Here is a 19,917-nt window from a genome sequence, read left to right as displayed (position 1 = left end):
CATCATAATGTAAACTCGTTTTTCTCTCCTGTCTCCTTCAGACTCTCATGGGATGGATCTGTTTGCAGTTGCAGTCCATGAGTTTGGTCACGCCATCGGTCTGGTCCACACCTCAGCCATAGAGTCCATCATGAGACCGTACTACCAGGGACCTGTAGGAGACCCTCTGAAATATGACCTACCTTATGAAGACAAGGTCCGCGTCTGGCAGCTCTATGGTACGAGGGAACATGTCATCAACTTTCTGTGTGTGAAAGAGTTAAAGGGGTCAATTACAATAGTTGCATTTCCATCAGAAATTCCATTAATAAATCTGCCTTGAGTGTTACAAAAAGTGCACTCACGTGAAAATTGGTATTCCAGTAATTGATTGGTACAGGGGAAGATGCTGTCGGGAAATTAAACAAAGTGGCCACGTAATTATAAAGCGATGTCACTGCCTTTCCAAGTATTTCCAAAGTAGTTGGAAGTACAGTTCTCCAATGTTCTGCATTACAGTAAGCTTATGTCATTATCTACTGGACATATACTTTTCCATCATTGTTCACACCATTATATTATTATGAGCATGAAATTCATGCTACATTACATAATGGCTAAATTAGCTGTTCATTGAGTCGTAAAGATGTTTCTGCCTCTTCTTGATGTCATCAGTGCTGTAAAGTGTGTGTGTGTGTGTGTGTGTGTGTGTGTGTGTGTGTGTGTGTGTGTGTGTGTGTAAACATTGTGGAGACATACACTACTGCTTTCACAGAATCTTCCTGTATTTCACTGACCATGACTCGAGAGCCTCGGCTGTAATTATGTATTTTCCGGTGCAGGTGCAAACAGCCGTTTGTTGGTGAAAGCTCAGCAGACTGAAGATACAGAGGCCTCCTCATGCAGGAAGCCGCAATTGATGAGCTCTGTAGAGGAAGGCTATTGATTTAATGCAAACATGGATGGAGTTAATGGACCTCGTTATGGCATGAGACCTTATTGCACCATTCACTATAGGAAAGATATGTGAGGAAAGAGAATGATGAGCATGGAGATGTGTGAGGTGATGTCAGTGAACAAAGAAATGAAAGCAAACAAAAAGGAGAATTAAACATAGTATGTGCCACTATGGAAAATATTAACTTTGCAAAAGAGCAGGAGTAGAGCAAATAACCAAGAAAAAAATATTATTACATGTTTCATTCATTTGAGTTGACATTTAACGTCTTCCTAGGTGTTAGAGACTCAGTGTCCCACACAAACCGACCAGGCAACCCCTCCCAGACGGCTGAACCTCCTGTCCTGCTGGACCTTCCTGAAAACAGATCCACTCTCCTGTGAGTAGAAGATGTAAAGATACTTTCATATGCAACAAAAAACATAGTATAGTCAGAGATGTTCACAAGTCATTTTTTGGAAGTCCAAAACGAGTCAAGTCTTTGAGCTCGAGTCAAAGTCTAGTCTCAAGTCTTTGAGGGGCAAGTTCAAGTCAAGTCTCAAGTCTTTTGCCACGAGTCCAAGTCAAGTCTCAATTCTCTGACCATCTGATCTGTCCCTAACACTGTATTGTTTTTTTTAAGATTATTTGTGGGCATTTCCGCCTTTAATGGATAGGAAAGCTGAGATATGAAAGGGGAGAGAGAGAGGGAGGAAGACATGCAGGAAACTGTCACAGGTCGGACTCGAACCCTGGACCTTTTGCGTCGAGGAATAAACCTCTACATATGTGCGCCCGCTCTACCAACTGAGCTAACTGGCCACATTGTGTCCCACATGTCCTGTAGCTACCATCCATACAGTATAGTATCAAAATCAGTTGTAGGATAACTTTATGGGGACATCCCTCTAGCCCTCGGACCTGGTGAAATATTAATCTAAGTCTGTCACATCATCAACTATAAAGATACAATTTGCCTGTTCCCAGCATTAGCACAACACTTTGCGATGGTTAGCTTGTTACCTGTGACGATATATGCTAAATGTAACGTCTCTTTCACATTAGCAAGTGACTGACCTATCTGGGGGCGTTTTGAGATGCCTGATGAAGATTGACGTTGTTGATCCGGCATCATTTATCTTGGTGCCACACACCTTGCATGTAGCTGTTCGCTTACTGCCACTGTTTACGAAGTTATTGAAAGCAAAACTAATGACAAAAGGCACAACTCCGGTAGGACTTGATGTCACCATCCTCAATGCATTTTTGATATGTGAGTGCGCGCACGTAAGGCATAGCGCTTGCGTTACGTTGCACATTATGGCAAAGGGCAGGGGACATACAGCTCGTCATACGTTTCCCCAACGTTTATGCACCAATAAAAGAAAATAGAAATACATGAATAAATTTAGATTTAAAAATAAATAATTGCATGAAAACAGGTTATTGACGAGTCTCGAAGCTCGAATCCGACTCAAGTCTGAAGTATTTTGGGTCGAGTCGCATGTCAAGTCTGAAGTCAGCTGTTTGTGCGACTTGAGTCCGAGTCTCAGACTCGAGTCCCCATCTCTGAGTATAGTGCTATGCATCATTAAAAATTCCACTTCAATAACCCCTCAGTATCTATCTCTAGGATCCTACTTTTGCACCTCGATCAAAGCTGCAGTTTTGTTTCGTGAAAGCGGTGTTTTCCAACTCATTCGGTGAATCCCATTCGACATGACTGCCTGGGCTGTAATGGCCAGAGTAGTGCAGCAGAGAGGAGTGTCAATAAAAATGGGATGGCACGCTTACGACAGGGATGCCCGCTTTCCCCCATGCTATTTGCAATCTCTCTTGAACCATTAGCCCAAGCCATAAGGCAAAATAAAATCTATAATATCCAGGTTAAATCCAGGAGCAGCTCAATATCATTATTTGCAGATGATATTTTGTTGTACATTGCTGATCTTGAGGACTCTATCCCAAAAATACTTAAGATTTTCTACGAATTTGGCTCAATCTCAGGCTATAAAATTAACTGGAATAAATCTAACCTTCTTTTATTGAACTGATGCATCAACCATCAGTGTTACAATACCAACCCAAAACAAAATTACATATTTGGATATCACCATACACGCATCCCTACAGCGAGTTGTCCAGGACAACTATGAAACTATATTAAGTAGTGTTCAAAGGGATCTGGCCAATTGGTCTGCGCTGCCGGCATCACTTTGCTCCAGGATTGCTGTTGTTAAAATGAACATAGTTCCTCGTGTGAATTTCTTAAGTACAATGATCCCCTTACCCCCACCGATAAATTTCTGGAAGAAACTTGATACTTTAATTCAGCAATATATTTGGAATAATAAACAACCTAAGCTAAAATACTCTACCCTGCAACGTACCTCAAACACGGGACACAGCTATCAGTCCTAATGACCTCAGAATCACAAGAATTAGAGGAGAGTGACTAGGCAAGGTGTGATTTCTTTTTGTTTTTGCTTATTTGTTTGTTTTTGTTTTCCTCGAGACCGTGGGGGGAGGGAGAGGGTTTTTGATCTTGTTCAATTGTGTTTGTCTCTATGTTCAAAAATATAAAAATAATAAAAAAATGTATCAAAAAAAAAAAAAAAAAAAGGGATGGCACAGTACAATTGCCAAAAGTGACGCTTGCTCCACAGTCGACTCAGACATCTTATCCAGGCAAGGGCTACTTCTTGTCTTGGCAAATGTGGACATGCTCATAAACCTCTGCAAAAATCGCATAAACATTTTAATGTTCACAATGTTTTCCTCAGGCTGATATAAATTCCTTAACTAGGCATGCATACACACCCATACAAAAATTGGCTATATTAAAGTCAGGGCAATGATAGATGTTCAGCTACTTCCATAAGAATGCTACACTCTTAATAGACCTCACACAGGTGGTATTTATTGCAGGGTCATTTTATTGGATCTTATTATGGAGAGATTTCTATTTTTCTGATGGTTCCCTCTACGTCAGCATAATTTATTGTGATTGTCTTTTACTTTTCTTACTTCCCCCACTTCCATTGCGAAACAATGTGATGAATCCATGCAGGAATACTTAATATTTATTGCATAAGAGTGTTTTGGTGCTTGAAATGAAGTTATGAGGTGCCAACAAAGCAAATTAGCAAAGAGGTTGGGAGTGAGCTTGGGAGCCTGGCTGTCTAATTAAGTAATTCCCTAAATTGGGCTGCTATCAGCCTGTAGTTTTTCAGATTATCAAGGATAATTAGGCTTAATTTTGTTCATTTATGTATTTGTAATGGACATACACACACACACATACACACACACACACACACACACCCACACACCCACCCAAACCACCAACCACTAACTTTAAAGTAGCCCCAAGAGGTCCAATGAAAGACAAAACACTTCATCCTTGTCTTCATCCTGAAGGTTGGTGCAATTCAAATTTCCTTTCAGAGAACACACACGTGTGCATGCACACCAACAACAGTAAACATCCAGGCAGTAGTAAGAGGGAGGTCTAAGCTAAATGGGCAGTAGTATGATATTTAACCATCTTTTTCTCATGACTTTCAGACTTCCCCTGCCTTCATTAATCATTTCCCACTGACTCCATCAGGTCATGCTGTGTGAAAAAGCTGAATTAGGCCTGACAAGGGCACCAACGCTGACCACTGGGCAGTGGTGTAGTGTTAATAGAGCTATGAATAGAGACCTTTGTTTGTAATATAAGGCCTGGCTGGCGCCCACTCTTAGCCCTGTGGTGCTAATGGCTTCACCATTGGCAGGCCGGCCACGTCAGTGCTTTAAATCACTTAAAAACCCTGAGGATAAACGCACCGAGGGACCTCAGCGTGATAGTATCTCCTCTCTTGTTTCGCCTGGTTTTACTGATTCATGCACAGGCACCCAGTCGCAGCAGATGAAAAGAAATATGTAAAAAAAAAAAAAATGTAGATGTATAGAAAGATCTTGAAAAGGATCAACACATATGTAATTTAAAGATAACAAGTATTAATGTTTTTTTGACAAATAAACTTAGTTTTAAACTAAGTTTTTACATAAGAGTTTCTTTTTCCCCCCCTCTTTTCACAATCTTCTCTCCTCCTACTTTCCTAACATCTCTCTCAGGCTGGCGCGAGATGCCCCAGACAGATGCACCAGTCACTTTGATGCAGTGGCACAGATACGAGGGGAGGCCTTCTTTTTCAAAGGTACAGAGTCACAAAGGGAGAAAGACAGACGCAAAGCTACAGAGCTGAGTGGGAAAAATAAAACCAAAATAGCTAAATGAGCGGAAATAAAAGCAAATAAAAAAAAGGAGAGAGAAAAGGAAAGAGGATGAGAGAGTGGGGTTAGATGCAGACACCCGACTGAGCCAGTTGAGCCCTGCCAAGAGACCGCTGTCCAAAAGTTACATCAGGCTTTCATGCTTCCCCTTGCAGGAATGACCCCTAGCCTCCCACTGACAACAGAAACAAGAAACAGACTCACTTACCTTCAGCAGCAGAAGTGTTAGCAAAGTACGCTGAACTTTAACTAACATTTTTAAACCTTTTTTAACCTTTTTAAAATATATGATTGTTCTAACCATTTTGCCTTTTGGATGTTGTTTTTTCTGATATTTCAATTGTTCAAGTTGTAGATTTTGCTTGCAGTTCTAGTCAGCCTGTAACATATGGGACGGCCTGCCACACATGTTTAACCCGGACTAATCCTTGAGAGACATGACTTAGCCATTTGGTTAATGGTTTGGTTAGTGTCTGATGCGCCACATTATGTTTTTTGAAAAAATGGTGAACCTTCATTTTCATTTCCAAAGAAAAAAGAAAGAAAATTCCCGCACATACTTGTCACCTCTGCATTGATTTATTTGGATGGTAACCGACTAAATAAACCAAGGCAGAGGTGACAAGTTTGTGCTGGAATTTCCTTTCTTTTTTCTTTGGAAATGGCTTTTCGGTGGAATAATTCCCTGCACCCGAAGGAGACAAAGCAAGTGGTGTGCATGCTGTTTTTTACTCTATGAACCTTCATTTTCAGCCCGCCTTGAAGCTGTTCTGAAATGTCACAGGTAAACTCTGCTGAAGGTGAAGATCACAATAGACAAACTGCAGAATAAAGGAAAGAACTAATGTCTTTTGATTAAGATTGATAATAAATGAATTAGCAGTTAACCTAGGGCTGCACGATTAATTGCACATTTTACCTCGATAAGGATAAATGAACGATAATTAATTTTTTTTGTGATTCGACGACGGAGACTGCATTTTTTTATTTTGTTGTATAAAGTTTTAAAAAACATCTTTTGCATGTAAAAATGTAAATAGGCTATACAATCTCTTTTTTAACTGCTAATTTACTTGTTAGTCCTAACTTTGAATCCGTAAGTTGGGTTTTAAGCTCCTCTTTTTTCTACTTGTGGAGAGCTACGTGACACATGAAACAATATTGATGAGGACCGGCGAGTTAAATCTGCCGTCCGAGAGTATACCAGCCAGACACACAGCTGACGGCCTGCAGGTGGCAGCGGTGGAGACAGGCTCGGACATACACACCACGGGCTGCTGTGGACTTGTGTCAGTCCTGCAAGCGGTTTCGGGAAAGTCGCTGCATGTGTCCGATAATGCACAAAACATCAACGCTGGTACAAGCCTACAGCTGTCTGCGGACACGGAGTGCAGAAAGTGTGTCAGATCCTCCCGGACGGGTGAACTGTTTCCTGCTTGTCGGTCAACAGTTAATGATCGGTTAACATTTAATTTCATTGTGCTTTCTTTTGGAAGGCTGGCTGCCAAACATTGCCACTTACTTAAAGTTAAACGCTAGCTATCAGTAAACAGAAGGTAGTGGCTGGTGTCTGGTCTGTGCGCCAGTGTTTCTGTGTGTGCGTGTCGGCCCACCCCCGCATTTAGCGACTGGCGAGTGTTATTTTTCGACTCTGCACACGCGGTATAATGTTTTTGAGAAGAAAGTAGGCCTATCAACAGAAATAAATTATCAAAATTATCGTCATGGGAAAAATGTGTCGATAACGGCTTCAGAATTTCGATGTCAATACATTTTTGATTAATCGTCCAGCCCTACGTTAACCCTAATTTAGGCCTTTCTTGAGAAAAAAGTTCATACAACCCAGCTAGTCAACCTTACTAATTGGAGTAATACATTTAGTTGCTTTTTATAACATTTCTACACAAACATGCCAATAATAGCCTTCATTCTATTCATTTACATTTTTACTGTTGCAAGTTTCCCCTTGGGGAGTTCATAAAAAATAACAAATAATAATGGACAGACACCACAACTATTATTTGTCGTCAGCATCCTGAATAGTGCTGATGCTTCTAACTGTCCTGTTTCTCATAGGAAAGTTCTTCTGGCGACTAACAAGAGAGAAGCACCTGGTGTCTCTGCGTCCTGCTCAGATCCATCGCTTCTGGAGGGGCCTCCCACCCAATCTGGACAGTGTGGATGCTGTGTATGAAAGGCCTGGGGACCACAAAATAGTCTTTTTCAAAGGTAGAGTAAAATCTACATTTCAATGTGTATCAGATCTTGGAATGAGTCTGTAAATGTTCAATAGTGTCAGTGGTCATCTGCAATCACAGGATTTTATTTTAAGTCAAAACTTAAAGGATTTTTTAAAAAAACTTGTTATGACTTGCAGACTTATAAAATGTGATTCATCCACGCTATAAAGAGATGAAAGATGAAAAGAGACTGTTCACGCCTTTCTTACTGGGACTTTGAAGGAAATTGCGACATTTTGCGATGTGAGAGTGCAGATAAGTTATAAATTGAAATAAATAAATAAAAAACATGGGTGCAGAATCAAGGGCATGTTTCACATTTGATATAAAAGGTATAACAGCTTTCCTGGCAGAGAACGTTCTCCGTTGGCTGCGTAACAAAAATATGTGTCTAAAAATCGTATTTTTATTTCACAAGCGTGTCTTTTACATATCTTTTAGATCTCTTGCCTTTTCAAATGTATCATCCCAAGTGCACACACTGTCTGCTGTGTTTGATGTATAAAACTATAGATCATTAGGTAGATTTTGTGTGCCCACCCTCTTCAGGTCTGAAGTACTGGGTATTTAAAGACAATAACGTGGAGGAGGGCTACCCTCGACCAATCAGTGACTTCGGCCTACCCTTGGAAGGAGTGGATGCAGCCTTTGTTTGGCTACACAACGACAAAACCTACTTCTTCAAGGACAACCACTACTGGCGCTACGATGACCACCTGAGACGTATGGACCTGGGCTACCCCAAAGACAGCTTGCTCTGGAAGGGGCTGCCGCCACAACTGGACGACGCCATGAGGTGGTCTGATGGTGAGTAACCGTATCATCAACCACAATTTTCTAGCTGCCTATTGAGACCACAGCTGTTTTACTTTACCCCAGAACCTTCCTCTAGCTCCTCCTAGTGAATTTCTAGGTACTTCCTGGCATGTTGGAAGAAGCAGTACCTCCAGAGTGGCCTGGTTCTGCCCTCTCCTAATGGGTCATGCACAAAACTCAAAGAGAGGCAATTGTTGACTTTTAGGTCATTTGTGCTCTTCAAACTGTCACGTTGAGTAAAGCCAGTCATTCTGCAGAGAAATTAGAGTAATTTTGACCCCTTGTCCACGAGATCTCACACTAACGTTTAAGGCTGAAGGTGAGGATTGAAGTTAGCTTTGTTTTGCGGTTTAAGGCATCAATATGCTTCAAGTGAAATGCTTGTCAGATTGTCTAACAGTGTCTGAAACCCCCATTGCAACAGTGGAAATGAGGGTCCGGTATTTGCCTTTAGGCGTGGTCAGATGACACATCACGTGGCCTGTTACAATACGTTTATTGTTGCAACCAAGTTATCTAAAGTGTGGTCAATATCTCAACCTCTTTTAATTAACTTTTTGAAGTAAAAACTTAAGTAAGCTAAAAGTAGATTTATATAACACCTTTACTCAGCAAGTGTCACAAAGTGCTTTACAATAAAATACAACAGCCAACCATAAGTTGATAAATGACAGATACAAAAACCGTATAGAATACCACAAGAGCAGATGTCTCTCTTTGTCTTTTTTCTGTTTCAGTAACATGGCTACTTCTCTAAAGAACTTCAAATCGATGTGTGATGATAAATTTGCGTTGGTACTTTTTCAATATTCCACAAAATAAATGATCAAAACCATAACCATATAAGTAATCTATCACCCAGAGTGAAAAGGTGTGTAGAATAAAGCCAGTGACATATTTTGACCTCTGCTATCTTTATAAAAAATAGTTTATAAAGACATACTGATTGATGACATTTAACATATAAATGACGAATCACCACTGTCTGTTTCTTCCGGCGATAAATGATTACATTTCTCAGAGAAAAATAGAGTTGTAACACTCCACCAAAGCATCAGACCACTGGTAGCTCTGGTATCTGCTGGTGCCAAAGGCAAGGCAGTGCAATATCCTTCTCAGGGGAAATCCTTAAAGATGAATGAATTACAAGAGAAATATTAGACAGGGATGGAACAATTATGCAAGTTAGCAAACATGCAGCTTCAAGTCTTGGATGAAGTTTTACAATCAGATTACAAATCTGAGCAAACTTCCCAGGAGCAGTAAAACACTGAAATAGTTGCAATCACTCACTGTACAGTAAATAAAGGTGTATGTGTCTTTTTAGCCATGTTAGCAGCATGACTCTATGGATGAACATTCATGGTCCCATGAGGATGAATTGATCGTTTAGCTCAATGCACCCAATTATTATGGCAATGCAGTGGTGCCATTGTCAATACGTTACATTATATTGATGTTTGAGTGGGAATACGGGGTTCAACACCTTGTTTCATTTGAATAAAGAATAATCTTACTACATCTTAAAAGTGGTTTGAATTCAAATGTAATGTCCACTTCTATTTCTCATACTATATGAGACATTTCACCTGGAAAAATCGAATCCGATGTTAGATTGGTTATCATTCATACAGTGGTTCTATTTATTTTCTATTTTATTTCAGTTTATTTGATTTTGGTAGTCTCCCTGATTGTATCCATGCACATTTCATGTTGGCATAGCTGCAGTATACAGATTAGAGGCACATTATTTACTTTTTTCGTATGTCAAAATATTTTTTTAACCTTTTATCTGTTATTCTGATTTGGCACACATGGTCTTTTTTGCCACTACACTCTGCTTTACATTCACACAGTGGAACATGACATGTTCAAACCTTGGAGCTTGCCCAGTGTTATCACAGTGAGCAGCTCCACTGTGGCAGCTGAGTGTCAAGGCCACACCACCCGCTTCCATCAAAGCATCAAAGTCATCCGATCACGTGCATGTTAATGAGAGGTTTGAAATGTTCTAACACTATACGTTCTGTTAGACTACTCTGTGTGTGTGTGTGTGTGTGTGTGTGTGTGTGTGTGTGTGTGTGTGTGTGTGTGTGTGTGTGTGTGTGTGTGCACAAGCACATTAGGCTCTGAATGATGTTAGGGGGCATTTTTAGGTTTTAAAAATACCCCCCAAAAACCAGATACTGAGTCCTGAAATTTGATGCCACTCTCAGTGGGAGCCTGCATGTCCTTTATCCCCCGCAGTATGTGAATACAGGGAAGCTCTTTCCATTGGGCCTGTCAGGTGTTTAGTGGTCTGTGTTATGTCTTCAGTCTTGCTCCAAGCTCTTTGATGTGTGTATGTGTGCGTGTGTGAGGCAAGGCCAATTGCACAGCACCAACTCGGCTTCACCCCCGGCTATTATCACCACAGATCCTGGAAGGGTAAACTTGGAAACCTACATGCACAAACGCACATAGACAGACCATGGGGCATGGGAACTGAAGCCACATCAAAGCCTGTTCTCCATTTGTTTTTAACAGCTCAGGGTGAATAGAGGGAGAAAAGACATAAAAACAGACAGGGGGAGAAAAGAGTGATATGACAGCAAGAAGGAAAGAGGAGATACGGTGACACCTCGTTATGAAAATCGAACAGAAAAACGGGGAGGTATATCTGACAAGGGGAATCCAGACGAGGACATATGGGGACACCTGAGGATGAGGAAAGATAATAAAGTTCGGAAGATAGACGACTTGACTCAGAGGACAGATAGAGAAATCATAGAGAGACGGAGAAAGGCAGTAAACCCATAGAGAATGGTTGCTGTGGAGGGGAAAAAGGAGGCATAACGGGCATGAATGTAGCTGTAATGATGATGATAATCATAGCTGCTGGCATCAGTATGGCACCCAGGAATAATTTTGTTGTCATGGTGAGAAAAAGGTAAAGGGAGTGGAAAATGAAATTTATCAGGCATGAATATTACTGTATCTTTAACCTGCGGATGAAGTTCACCAAGAACAGTCAGCCTCCATAATTGTAGTGGTGTCGCATTAGAAGAGTAAAAGTTACAACCTTTGTAACCATAAATCCAGGAAGTGATTCATGTAGTGATTTTGGAATCAGTGGCAACTTTGTGGTGACAAGCTCCAGAAAATACTAAAACAAAGAAAGAAATTATTTAGCTAAAGGTTGGTTAGTAAGTTATTTCTTATGAACCCACAATCAAGAAAGCAAAGACACCGATGACGTGGTGAGCTCAACAAGTTACTCTACAACAAATTACTCGCAACCAACATTATCACAAAAGCTTTCGCTGTGGTAATTTAAATCCCTTTTTAACAAACAACCTGCAGAAAATACACTTTTACCAACAAAAACAACCATGTTTTAGAGTAACAGAGCTTAGGGGGACAGGATACACCTCTTAAGTCTGAAGGAAAGGACTAGTAATAAAATATATTTACAGTTATAATGGCTAGTAATGGCTTTAGCTCTGCTACATAGTCAAAGCGTGCTATATCTTCCTCCTTGTGCCAAGAGCTCCATTGTTGTACACAAACTATTAAAAACACATCAATGAGCCACACCGTTGCACTGGGTGACATGTTCCTTCATTACCATGAACATAGGCACTGTTGTTTATTTTGAGTAAATCCCACAAACACTGTCTTGCTACCACAACTACTAATGGTCCGTTCATGCCACCTGGGAATATCAGAGACGTAATAACCGTGATTACGTTGTTTTACCGACTGCCAGCGTTGATGTGCTTCACTGTTTATGCGTGTTCTTCTTCTGTTATATTGGCATTTGGCATAACAACTTGTTGCATGACTGCCACCAATTGTTGGGCGTAGCCTAGAGCATCAGTGTGTGAAAAATGGAGGCCGCAATAACAAAGATTTGCTGCTGTTTTCTTACGCGAGTGCCTACTTGACTTGAATTGGTTTACTTGTTACTGGCAATAGCACACAACTTTTATAACTAATTTAGGTTACTCTGTTGAAACCAATGGACGACTACAACCTAAATCGATAGCACATTGTGGACGTTGGCAAAATATATTACATGCATGCGTGAATTTTCTCACCCTTCAACACATTTGAACGATCGTCGGCCATGTTTCTGTACGTCAGTTGTCAGCGACGCGTGACCAACTGGGAAACTCTGTTAGCAAACTCCAGCCCCAGTTTCCCACCTGTGATTCCCACATGAAGTGACGTGAATGATGACGTTTTCACTGGGAAAAATGTTTTTCCGATGACCATGAACGGTTAGTGTTGTGTATTAATCCACAGCTGAAATAGTCCCCAATAAATACACTATTTACTCCCGTTATGTAACGTTTGTTTAAAACCTCAGTGCCCAGCTGTTTTAGGAAACTACTGATTCTTTGTTAGAAATGAAACTACATATTTGTATTTAAATATATTTACATCTTTAGTATGAAAAAATGGGTTTGAGGTGTGTACATACATTCATGTAATGTGTTGACTATAAATTACGCCCATGCCTTTATGACAGAATAAGATTCAGTTCTTTTCTGTAGATTTTATGAGTAAAGCAGTCAAGCCAGAATAATATTTACTCCACAGTTACAGCTCCAAGGCCATTAACGAGGTAACAGTCTTCACTTCGCTCGAGCTCCTTCACTTGTTTATCTCTCACCTCTTATTCATTCCAATCACCAGTTGAGAAAATGAGCCACAATACTATCACCTGTTTACTTCTCTCCTCTTGTTTGTCTCAGTCAACAGCCTTGTGGGAGGTGGTGGACTTCCAGTTAACAAATTCAGTTTCTGAACCAAATTCCAAATTCTGTTGTTTTTTTTTGTCCTATATGAGCACATGTTCAAACAATCCATGAAGTTGATTTATATACATTTAAATAAGATATTACATTTGGCATGCTAGAAGAGCAAAAAGAGTGTGTGGTCAAAAATATTGCGGCCTATTTTATGAGCCTATTTTTCATAATGGCACGTAACACATATTGGAGGGAGGCTTTGTTCATACAAAGTGCTATTTTCATTAGAAGCACACAGTGTTTATTTTTTTCAATTTTGTTCCACCAATGCCCATTTGGTATTTTAGAAACTCTAATTAACTTAAGTACCCTGAAGTGAAAGGACAGGCGCAGTAGGGGGGCGTGTCAGTAACGATCAGCTGGCACAGTGCAATTATGGTGTCAAGAATGCTCAAAAGGGGTTGCTGTGTTCTGTGCCAGCACAAAGAACCCCCAAAACGACATAAATCCCTTTTATGTATGTAATTCAGGCCAGTTTTACTTATTCACTCTTTAAATAGAACATATGTGTAAATGCACATTACAGTATAAGTATAATTTTGATGCAACAAAAGCAATAATACCAGTAAGGCAGAATCAGTTCAGACATTCTGATAACCAACTCCTCTAAACAGCAAAACAAAATACACCTTCTCTCCAAAGACTCTTAATTTAAGAAATGTTTATGCATTCTCCTGCTGGCGCTCAATTATCCAGTCTCTTCCAACGTGGGTGCTCAATTTTGCAGCTATCACCAGCAAAGTTCTTGGCTACAACATCCAAGTGTATACAGGATACATCTGCCACCTTAAATTTGCTTTAGTCCCTAGTTAAATTATCGTCATCCCATAATACCTAACATCAACCAAAGAATATAAGCTTGTCACAACACATGTTGAGTTGTAACACTGACGTTTGCCAGCTAAATTATTATTTTCATACGGAGAGAATGGAGCCTACAGTCTGCACAGCAAGTGCACCAACTGCTAATCAGGTTGTTGGTTTTAGTTTTTGCGACTTAAGGCTAGTCTTGTGTCAATACACTTAGAGCTCTATTTTTATGTGAGTGCATTCTGCAAAGTGCAGATTTGAGTCTGTGAAAAAAAATAATTCAGTAAGTGTGTGACTGGAGGTTACACAAACACTTCAACAGGGAACAGTACCCCATTTCTCATGCTATTTTCTACAGAGTAAGAATGAATATCATGTATTTTTTGTTGTTTATGGTTATGTAACATTGAAGAGCAGGGTCTGATATGAAATAGATGGTACATTCAGATGTTTTTTGGAAGGAAAAAAGAACTTCAAAATCTCACATGATAGTGGCTGGTTTGCTCAGTGGGTAGAGCAGGCGCACATATACTTCGAGGCTTATGCCTCGACGCAGAGGTCCAGGGTTTGAGTCCGACCTGTGACAATTTCCTGCATGTCTTCCCCCTCTCTCTCCCCTTTCTCACCTAGCTGTCCTGTCGATTAAAGGCGATTAAAGAATAAAAAAAAAAAAAAAGAATCTCACATGATATGCTCTAGAAATCATCCATGCTAGTTTGACAACTGATCTGGACTCTTTCTCTCCAAAACTCACCTGTGGGTAAACTGGTAGGATTGCACTACTGGTGTATTGAATGAAATTATATGATTCTCCACGATGGCTGTAAGGCTATACCTGCTCATACTTTTGTAATCCCACCCTGTTTCAAATTATTCCCACCCCGTCTCGAACAGGTGTACCGTGGGGTATGTTAATAACAGTGTGAAAGTACTAAGCATAAACACTCTGCACTGTGGATCACTGATTCATGATATTAAGGCACTTGATGTTGTATGTGTTCTTGTTGCTTGTGTATTACACATCAGAGCAAAGCCAATTCTGTACCTTGTGTATACTAAAGCACATACTATTGCACTCCGTTCTAATACCGAATCTCTGCTCTGTCTTCGAAGGCTCGTCCTATTTCTTCAAGGGAAAGGAGTACTGGCGAGTGCCGAGCAGCGACATGGAGGTGGAGGCAGGTTACCCCCGCCTCATCGCTAAAGACTGGCTGCTGTGCACCGAGATGCAGTCGGACTCTCCAGACACAGAGCCCAAAAGCACGGAGACTAGAGTGAACGTGCACCATCACCCAGACCACGCAGAGAATGGATACGAGGTGTGCTCCTGCACCTCTGACACCGCCTCGCCTTTGGGCGCCCGCCCCTCCCCGTCTCCCCTGTGGCTGCTGCCACCTCTCTGGACGCTCTCGCTGGCCCTCCGCTCTGAACTGCTATGATGTCAAAGCATGGGACAAAGTTCTTGAGCTGATTGGTTGAGCCAGCTGGACACTCAGCAGATGCAAAAATTGGAATATTTTCTTCTTCTTAGATCATTTGGTATCCTTTTGTGCTAATTTTGCTGTTATTTATTTTACATGTCATTTGGTGGGCGCTGCTAGCTAAAGTAGTCATCCTTATGGGCATCAACCTACACATGCTTTACAAAGTTTTTTACTGAATGGTCAAACTGCCTCATCTCTGCAAGGAAAAAAGTTATAGAAATATACTCCAAGAGCACCAACAGTGATTATTTGTCTTCATGTGCAGCAGGTTCACAGCTGCAATGCCTCACATACAGACAAGTTAAAGGCATTCTGGGATGAAGGCAGGTGCAAAGGTGAACAGTGTACCAACACACACATTGTTGCTTATTTTATGAAATTACAACGCTTTGTTACATGGTTGGTTCACCAAAATTAGTTCAAAATTGCCAAAAAACATACAGTATGTTCGCACTTATAATGGTATCTAGCCATGTAGATGGTTCTGTTGTTATGTAATAGTTTCTGCCTCCACCCAATACAGTGGAGGTGAAATGAATTTGTGCTGTTCAACACACTGAAAAACTACACTTGGATAACTACACAGTATTGTGCCTTTGCAAAAAGGATAATCCATAGAACTCATCAGGAGCATTCCCTCTTTCAAAAGTAGATTAAATTAAACAGTTTACAACTAAGTATGTAGATTATCCTGAGTAACATTTGGATTTGAAGTTATAAAAGTTATTTTTCAATGCTGTGTGCACCACCAACACTTTCCATTCACCTAACATTCAGTGTGACTGTGTAAGCCATAAGGATGGATGTATGAGTCGGTGGATGGACTGTCAGCACCGGTTTCCTTCCCTCACTCAAGTGAGGGACTGCTGCTCATGTACATATTCCAACGGTTTCATCATTTGCACCTTTGGTTCAGAAGCATTCCCTCCTCTTGGTTTAGTTGTATCTTATGTATCAAATTCAGATGAAATAGTATTAGTTTATTTTACATTCTTTGATCAGGTCATAGAGTTTGAGTAGTTTTTTGACTGTTGACTGAAAATTTCCTTTAGCACTCCTAGCTCCTTGTAAAGAGTCACAACTCGTCCCTTGGGTTTATTCTTGCTGTAAAGATATATTTACCTAGAGACTGATATATTTGAGTTAAAATGTTCTGCAGTTATTGCATAACCAAGTGGACTGTGTATATTTTAAGGTGTGTTTTCTAATGTAAAATATTTTTGTAGAAAAATTAAACAACATCTGAATGATTTTATTGGCTTAATAAATGTGTATGGAGACAGATTATTTTGAGTACTCAGTGTTGCGGCTGTGTGGGTGCGAGAGTGTAATTAGCGTCATTAAAAAGGAGCCCGGCCTTGAAGACAGATGAAGGTAACATGACAGCTTGCAGACACCAGCTGGGAGCTGCTCTCTGGTGTTCTTAATATTTCCTCATGTAATGGTCACTGCTGTTCATCAGGAATGCAAACCACATCATGTCATCCACACCACACACTCACTCTTGAGTCTGCTCTATGAACACATTTGCTGGCAGAGGATTATGTAGTATGTTTCTTAAGGAGAGAGAATCAGAAAGGCAATGCCACCTATACCAGAAATATTCAGCACCTCAGATACTGCTAACTCACAGATCAAAGTTAACAGGATGTTAGGCCTGTCGAGTCGTGGTACACGACCGGGGGTGATATACAAGAAAATAACACATGAAATTTGTAATATGCTTTACAAATTAATGATAGTCTAACGAAAAAGTGGAAATGCTGTATTACACCCCTAACCTTGCCTAAAATCACGTTTATTTATTTTTTTTCTTGATAGAGACATCTTACTTTATGATATGATAAATATTGAATGTGCATCTTCACTAAAAAGGAACACTGTTCTTTACTGCAATTTCTAACATTTAATATTTTATTGATGTTCAATTCAGCATGTTTAAGGCATGATTCAATATTTTGTTTTTTGTTTTCATCCAAAAACGTGCAGTGAAGTTGGCACTATTTATCTCCACTGAGTAGAGCCTCCTCAGGCTGCAGGTACAGCCTCTGCCTCTCAGAGAGTCAGGCACTAGCTTAGTCTAAAAGGTTAAACCCGGGGAAAATTAAGTTCGCAAACCACCCACTGCTGCTCATTAAGACAATTGCTGTGAGAGCCAGGTAATAATCTAAGGCGACTCCGATTTTTATCACCTCCTCTTTTCTTTTATCTGGATTTTAACAGCTGAACAGTAAGAAGATATTGCTTAAAGAGATTTAAGTGAGCAAATCTAACTGAAACTGTAACAGTGGGGAGAAGGGGCAGAATAGTGGAAATTATGCCCTTGCAAACACCAAACAATACCACAATTTGACACATTACATACAGTTACATTACACACTTAAATAATGTCCTAATCATGCACAGGCACAAATACAATATGTGCTTGTCTATGCAGGTGCAAGTGCTGCTGTGGATGTTTACTCTACCCAAAGGCTGCGGATGAACCCATACCAAAATAATGCAGACCCAAAAACTTCACTCTGTTTTGAGGTAAAATTAAGTTTAAAAGTTTAAAAAGTCACTCAATTGCCATTTCTGCCAACAGCAGCAGTTTTCCTTCCCTCCTCTTGACACACTCGAGTGGTATTAATTAACTGGTGTGGCTCAGCAGCCATCAGTAGAGCACCTGCACCCACAGGCAAATACAGCAGGGATGGGTCACTTTCAGGCTGTAAGTCCTGTTTGGCAAGACACTAGCAACAGAACAATGTGTTTAATTTAGTAATAATGGAATGTTATTGAAGATAAAAGTTATCATTTTAAAACTACAATTTCACTGAATATGCTAAAACAGTGTCATCATTCATAGAGCTTCTCCTATAGTTCCCACATGACACTCTCACTGCTAGTCTCCAGATGGGGCCAGGCACAACCAATCAATCACTCTGTAACTAAAATATTCAAGAGTGGAGGAGCTGCTTGCAAAACTGAGAAGTTGCAGTGGGATGGTTAACAGGAAGAGAGCGTACAGTAAGAGGTGAAACAAATGGACAGGAAGTGACAGATTAATACACGGCACAGACAAACTGAAAATAGAGGAACTGGCAGCCAGGTAACAAAACCGAAAAATGTAATGTCATCTCTAAAGAGATAGAAGCAATTTAGCAGTACATCATCCACATGCGAGATAGTAATGATGTTTCCCCACAGTAGCTGTTTATACAATTCTGTTTATCACAACTTGGGCCTTTTTTAATAGTTTGACTAGAGATGCTCCGATACCAGTATCGGAAAAGCCTCTGATTCTGCCTAAAATGCTGGTATCGGTATCGGTATCAGCAAGTACTTGAGTTTATGCACCGATCCGATACCACGTAATTTAGCCCCGAATATAATCTACTTTAAAATAGTTCTTTCTATTCTTTTTCCGTTATGACAGAGTCAAACTGGATGATAAAAGAAAGTTCTGTGGCGTTCATTGTTTGTGTTTGTTCATGTTTCACAAAGAGTTTAACAACAATAATAGCAATCATATCACATCCATATGGGGTTAGTAGTATACAGCTGTTGAAACATGATAAAAGTGTTTTTTAACATGCTGGTATCGAATCGGTACCCGGTATCGGCCGATACGCAAGTTAAGGTATCGGAATTGGTATCGGGAAAATATGTAGTCTTGACCATTTCTATCATCATACTCACCAAAGTAACCTGGGTACAGGGTGACAGCGCTACTTTAAGGTCCAACAAGATCAGACAGATTATAGCCAGGTTGTCTAAATCATTTTATTTGGATATTAAACCTGAGGCATCCAATATGTTGTTGGACTACTATGGCAAGTCAGAAAGTCAAAGTTGAAGCAGGAAGAGTCGGTATCAGGTTGGTCTGAACACTGTGATGGATGTTTAAAACAGACAGTCTGTGTTTTCTCTTCCAAATCCTAATTTCATCATCTGATTGCTTGTGTTTCTCGCCCTGTCTGACTTCTTTTTAGTTATGCTGTCACGTTCACAGATCTCAACAAACATGATCAGTGTTACTGATATAAATCAATTTCAAAACTATGAAATTGAGTTGTAATAAACAGATTTAAGTTTAAATCAGGAATTAGAAAATAATAAAAGCCTTGCAGAGAGTACTGTGTCAAAAACCAAAGGTCCCTGTGTGTGTGTGTGTGTGTGTGTGTGTGTGTGTGTGTGTGTGTGTGTGTGTGTGTGTGTGTGTGTGTGTGTGTGTGTGTGTGTGTGCGTGTATACGTGCGTGCCTGCCCGTGCCCGTGCCCTTGTGTGTGTGAGTGAGAGAGTGAGAGCTTGCCTCAGACAGGCGAGGTCAGTGCTCTGCAGTGATAAGAATTCTGAACCGTGCTCTCTATCAGACACTCTCACACTCTCTTTGTACTGCTGGTAGCTTGGCTAACCCCATACAGACACATGCATATGATTGTGTGTGTGTGTGTGTGTGTGTGTGTGTGTGTGTGTGCGTGTGTGCGTGCGTGCGTGCGTGCGTGCGTGCGTGCGTGCGTGCGTGCGTGCGCGTGCGCGTGCGCGTGCGTGTGTGCATGCTTTTGGCTTTCAGGACAGCCCTCCATAGA

At 40.5% G+C, this 19,917-nt stretch overlaps 1 protein-coding gene across 1 annotated transcript in view; it reads left to right on the top strand.

The window, feature by feature from the left end:
* Positions 1-16,627, top strand: part of LOC116048911 (matrix metalloproteinase-17-like) — a 78,521-nt gene extending 61,894 nt beyond the window's left edge. The window contains exons 5-10 of the mRNA XM_031298220.2: positions 42-218; positions 1,214-1,316; positions 5,039-5,121; positions 7,274-7,426; positions 7,987-8,244; positions 14,973-16,627. Of these exons, the coding sequence (XP_031154080.1) occupies positions 42-218; positions 1,214-1,316; positions 5,039-5,121; positions 7,274-7,426; positions 7,987-8,244; positions 14,973-15,298 (1,100 nt within the window). The 3' untranslated portion in view covers positions 15,299-16,627. The remainder of the gene's footprint in view (positions 1-41; positions 219-1,213; positions 1,317-5,038; positions 5,122-7,273; positions 7,427-7,986; positions 8,245-14,972) is intronic.
* Positions 16,628-19,917: the final 3,290 nt, after the last annotated feature.

This window comes from Sander lucioperca, chromosome 1, assembly GCF_008315115.2.
Source record: "Sander lucioperca isolate FBNREF2018 chromosome 1, SLUC_FBN_1.2, whole genome shotgun sequence".
Taxonomy (NCBI): Eukaryota; Metazoa; Chordata; class Actinopteri; order Perciformes; family Percidae; genus Sander; species Sander lucioperca.
The sequence above is the reverse complement of the archived record's forward strand: the minus strand, read 5'-3'. Positions and strand labels throughout refer to the sequence as shown.